Source organism: Cebus imitator, unplaced genomic scaffold, assembly GCF_001604975.1.
Source record: "Cebus imitator isolate Cc_AM_T3 unplaced genomic scaffold, Cebus_imitator-1.0 Scaffold82, whole genome shotgun sequence".
NCBI classification, from domain to species: domain Eukaryota; kingdom Metazoa; phylum Chordata; class Mammalia; order Primates; family Cebidae; genus Cebus; species Cebus imitator.
Window position 1 is genome coordinate 419,876 of NW_016107397.1, and position 5,671 is coordinate 425,546.

General features: G+C 57.5%; 1 protein-coding gene across 1 annotated transcript; it reads left to right on the forward strand.

Annotated features, from left to right (window-relative positions):
* The first annotated feature begins 3,661 nt into the window (after window positions 1–3,661).
* Window positions 3,662–5,117, forward strand: CLDN3 (claudin 3). Its single transcript, XM_017533412.2, has one exon. It carries the CDS (start codon window positions 4,067–4,069, stop codon window positions 4,727–4,729), a length of 663 nt encoding a protein of 220 aa, XP_017388901.1. The 5' UTR covers window positions 3,662–4,066; the 3' UTR covers window positions 4,730–5,117.
* The last annotated feature ends 554 nt before the right edge of the window (window positions 5,118–5,671 follow it).

The window sequence follows — 5,671 nt, forward strand, 5'->3', positions numbered from 1 at the left end:
AACAAGCCCAGCCCAAGACCTTTGCTCCTACAAGAAGTAGGACCCTGGTTTCCATGAGCCCCTGGTACTGTTTCTTTTGAGACGGAGTCTGGCTCTGTCACCCAGGCTGGAGTGCAGTGGCACGATCTCAGCTCACGGCAACCTCTGCCTCCCGGGTTCAAGTGATTCTCCTGCCTCAGCCTCCGACTAGCTGAGACTATAGGCACCCGCCGCCACGCCTGGCTAATTTTTGTGTTTTTAGTAGAGACGGGGTTTCACCATGTTGCCCAGGCTGGTCTCGAACTCCTAACCTCAGGTGATCTGCCCACCTCGGCCTTCCAAAGTGCTGAGATTGCAGGCGGGAGCACCATGCCCGGTCATGTTTCTTACTCTTCTATCACTCCAAGGCTTGGGCACTTATGGAGAGGGCACAGGCTGCATGCCTGTGATTTGAGACATGGAAGCAACCATGAAAAACCCCTAGGCCCAGCTCAATGGGGTCTCTCATCTCTGAAAGAGCCCTTGACTCCCACTAGACAACCAAGCCCCCTTGACTCAGTTAACACAGTCATATCCCATTACCTCATTTATGCCTGTGTAGGCAAGGTTGTAGGAACATGAGAACGTCTTCCCTTCATTCAAGTCACTAAACCGACTCCCTTGAGTACCCAACACCATTCTAGCCACTGGGAATGCAGCAGTGAATAGAACCAGAAAATTCTTGCCTGTTCTGAGACATTCCAGATGTCCCAATGGAGCTGACATAGTGGAACAGAGAGAAAGAAACAATTAAAAAATAGGCTGGGCGTGGTGGCTCACACCTGTAATCCTAGCACTTCAGGATGCCAAGGCAGGAGGATCCCTTGAGATCAGGAGTTCGAGACCAGCCTGGGCAACACCTCGAGACCCCATCTCTACAAAGAAATGAAAAACTTAGGTGAGCAGGGTGGTGTGTGCCTGCACTCCCAGCTACTTGGGAGGCTGAACCTGGAGGATTGTTTGAGCCCAAGAGTTCAAGGCTGCAGCAGCGAGCTGAGATCGAACCACTGCACTCCATCCTGGGTGACAGAGCAAGATCCTGTCTCTAAAATAAATAAATGAATAAGTTGTTGAACATTCCCAACACAAAGAAATATTTGAGATGATGAGGCTGGGCACTGTGGCTCACGCCTGTAATCCCAACACTTTGGGAAGCCGAGACGGGTGGATCACTTGAGGTCAGGAGTTCCAGACCAGCCTGACCAACATGGTGAAACTCCGTCTTTATTAAATTTAAAATATATATATATATATATATATATAAAGAGATGATGAATATGCCAGTTACCCTGATCTGACTACTATACATTCTATATATTAAAACATCACTGGCTGGGCACAGTGGCTCATGCCTGCAATTCCAGCACTTTGGGAGGCCAAGGTGGGTGGATCATTTGAGGTCAGGAGTTCAAGACCAACCTAACCAATGTGGTGAAACCCTGCCTCTACTAAAAATACAAAAAAAATTAGCCGGGCCTGGTGGCATATGCCTGTAGTCCCAGCTACTCGGAAGGCTGAGGCAGGAGAATTGCTTGAACCTGGGAGGTGGAGGTTGCAGTGAGCCGAGATCATGCCACTGCACTCCAGCGTGGGTGATAGAGCGAGATTCTGTCTCAAAAAAAAAAAAATCACTGTGTGTCTCATGTGTATGTACACTCACTGGCAATTTAAAAAAATTTTAAGTACAATGAAACATAAATAAGAAAAATAGAGAATATTGTCCGATGGCATTAAACGCTAAGCAGAATATAAAGTATTAAAGGGGGACAGGCCATTGTGGGGTAAGAAACAGCGATTTTATTTTATTAATCTATTTATTTATTTATTTTTGAGATGGAGTCTTGTCCTGTCACCCAGGCTGAAGTGCAGTGGCACGATCTTGGCTCACCACAACCTCCACCTCCCGGGTTCAAGGGATTCGCCTGCCTCAGCCTCCCGAGTAGCTGGGATTACAGGCATGTGCCACCATGCCTGGCTAATTTTTGTATTTTTAGTAGAGACGGGGTTTCGCCGTGTTGGCCAGGCTGGTCTCAAACTCCTGACCTCAAGTGTTCCATGCACCTCAGCCTCCCAAAGTGCTGGGATGACAGGCGTGAGCCACTGAGCCTGGCCAGAAGCTGCAATTTTAAATAGGGTGGTCAGTGAGAGACTCACTGAGAGCAAAACACTAAAGACAGGAGTAAGCCATGTGGATGTCTGCAGGCATGTCCCATCACAGGGGGGACATGGACTCTGTGCAGGGACTCTGAGGCAGGGGCATGTGGGGCATGTGGTACGAAAGCCCTGCCCTGAGGGGAAGAGAGGAGTTGGGGTTAGGGACAGCCCAGGCTGAACTTCCAAGACCAACTGTGAAGGACTCTGAGTCTGGCGAAGAAGGGGGAATGATTGTCCAAGTGTTAGAGCTAAGGCTTTGAGATAGCATTTCTGGCTTCCTCTTTTTTTTGAGACAGAGTCTCAATCTGTGGCCCAGTCTGGAGTGCAGTGGCATGAACTCAGCTCACTGCAACCTCTGCCTCCCAGGTTCAAGCAATTCTCTTGTTTCAGCCTCCCAGGTAGCTGGGATTACAGGCACACACCTGCTAAGTTTTGTATTTCAGTAGAGACAGGGTTTCGCCATGTTGGCCAGGCTGGTCTCAAACTCCTGACCTCAGGTGATCCACCCACCTCGGCCTCCCAAAGTGCTGGGATTACAGGCCTGAGCCACTGCGCCCAGCCTCTCCTTTTTTTTTTTTTTTTAAAGACAGGGTCTGCTCTCTGTCGCCCAGGCTGGAGTGCAGTGGTGCAATCATAGCTCAGCCTCCAACTCCTGGACTCAAGTGATCCTCCTGCCTGAGCCTCCGGACTAGTAGCTAGGACTACAGGCACAGACCACTACACCTGGCTAATTTTTTGATTTTTTCGTAGACAGGGGGTCTCACTATGTTGCCCAGGCTGGTGTTGAACTCCTGGTCTCAAGCGATCCTCCCTTCTCAGCCCCCTAAAGCGCTGGGATTACAGGCGTAAGCCTCCGTGCTCGGCCCGATCTGACTTCCCACTTTTGCGGAGATCGTAGCTCTTTCACCACCACTTCACTAAGGCGGACCTCAGCCCTAACTCGGGCTCAAAGGGAGGGAGGACACGGCCGGGGAGGAGGGGGACTCAATGAGAAGAGGGGGGACTTCTGGGAGGGGAGAGCGGCTTAGCTAAAGGCATGCAGGCTCAAGGCCAGCAGTGGGAACTGGAGGGAGAGCTGGAGAGGAATTTGAGCTTAGTTGGGCTTAAGTGGACCTTTTTGGTACCTTTACAGGCACCTCCTGGGCTGGACAACCCCACCGCCCGGACTCAGGCCGGGCCTGTGCGAGCAGGTGCGCCGCCAGTGCACACAGTCGCGGCCACACCCACTCGAGCCCTCCCCGCCCCGCCGTTCCGGGGTAATTGGCAGCGCCCCTGTCCCCACGCGGCTCGTGCCAAAAACGCCCAAAGTGGTGAGGAGAGAGCGCCCGTGTCAAACTCTTTGGGATTTGCACCTCGAGCCCCTGACGCACCCTGTCCTCCGCTTTGCCCCGGAGAATTCGTTCCCGAGCAGAGGGGCACAAGAACCGAGGGGCGGGGGATGGGGCAGGCCCCGCCCTTCCCTGGCAACCCCTCACCCCGGCGTCGTGGGCCGCGCGGGGCCAAGTCCTTCCTCCCAGGGCGCTCGGTGAAGGTGGGAGGCGGGGGCCACGTCACTGTCCCCAGGCCCTGGAGAGCGCGGCTCCGCCCCTCCCGCCCCCGCCGGAGCGCGGGGCACTTAGCTAAGACGCACCGGCCCCAGCCCAGGACCAGCCCAGTCGCCGCCGCCCGCCCACAGATCCACAGGCAGGTGCAGGCGCAGCTGCGGCGCGAGCGTGTGGAGCAGAGCCGTTAGCGCGCGCCGTCCGTGAGTCCGTCCCTCCGTCCGCCCGCCAGTCCGTCCGTCCGTCCGTCGGTCGGTCGGGGCGCCGCAGCTCCCGCCCAGGCCCAGCGGCCCCGGCCCCTCGACTCCCCGCACCCGGAGCCACCCGGTGGAGCGGGCTTTGCCGCGGCAGCCATGTCCATGGGCCTGGAGATCACTGGCACCGCGCTGGCGGTGCTGGGCTGGCTGGGCACCATCGTGTGCTGCGCGCTGCCCATGTGGCGCGTAACGGCCTTCATCGGCAGCAACATCATCACGTCGCAGACCATCTGGGAGGGCCTGTGGATGAACTGCGTGGTGCAGAGCACCGGCCAGATGCAGTGCAAGGTGTACGACTCGCTGCTGGCGTTGCCGCAGGACCTGCAGGCGGCCCGCGCCCTCATCGTGGTGGCCATCCTGCTGGCCGCCTTCGGGCTGCTCGTGGCGCTGGTGGGCGCCCAGTGCACCAACTGCGTGCAGGACGACACGGCCAAGGCCAAGATCACCATCGTGGCGGGCGTGCTGTTCCTGCTGGCTGCCCTGCTCACCCTCGTGCCGGTGTCCTGGTCGGCCAACACCATTATCCGGGACTTCTACAACCCCCTGGTGCCCGAGGCGCAGAAGCGCGAGATGGGTGCGGGCCTGTACGTGGGCTGGGCGGCCGCGGCGCTGCAGTTGCTGGGGGGCGCGCTGCTCTGCTGCTCGTGCCCCCCGCGTGAGAAGAAATACACGCCCACCAAGGTGGTCTACTCCGGGCCCCGCTCCTCTGGCCCAGGACCCAGCATGGGCACAGCCTACGACCGCAAGGACTACGTCTAAGGGACAGACGCAGGGAGACCTCCACCACCTCCACCGCGAGCTGGACCGTGCGTCAGGCTGCCCAGCGCGCAGCTTTGCCTCGGAGGCCAGCCCACCCCCAGATTCCAGGAAGCCCCCGCGCTGGACTGGGAGGGGTCGGCTCCAGGCCCCCCTACCCCGCAGCCATCCCTTTGCGGGCCGGGGAGTTGACTTCGGGGCCCAGGGACCAAGCCCCATGGACTGTGAAACCTCACTCCTCTGGAGCACGGGGCTGGGGTGCCCGCCGATACCTGTCCGCCCCGTCGAGCCCCATCGGCCGCTGCCCTCAATGCTCGCGCTGGGCAGGGACCGGCAGCTACGAAAGGGGGCACTTGATGTTTTTCAATAAAAGCCTTTTCGTTTTGCACTCGCTGGAGCCTCCTTGTTCCGAGCGCCTGCACCTCCCTGCAGAGCGCCATGCTCCGGGCGGCCTTGGCTGGATCTCACTCTCCTGGAAGGAGCTTAGAGGGGAGATGGGGTTGTGAACTAAGCTTGGTGATCACAGGGTGGTCACTCGCCCACTCCCTGGGGATTCGGAAGACAGCCTGGGTGGCCAAAGCCAAGGCCCAAACCAGGAAGCCGGCACGCGCACTTCCCGCATGCCGTGGCTGGGGGAGGGAGGGGAAGGTGGCAGAGATGTGCCCCTGGGTCTGTGCTGGGAGCCCGACCCCCGCGCATTCGGAATCTCAGGTGCACCTAGTGAAAGAGCACACTCAGCATTCCGTACTGCCATTTCCTATGGAACAAAGAAAATAAAAAGGCCTATTGTTTGGATAAAACACGTGACCAAATCTTCTCACCTGGGGGAGAGATGAGAAAGGGACCCCGTCTCCTTCCTGGGACTCTCAAGGGAGGGAAGTGGGAGGACTTACAAGGGGCATCTCAGAGGGGATTGAGGCTGGGGTTCAGTGGCCCACTGCTGGA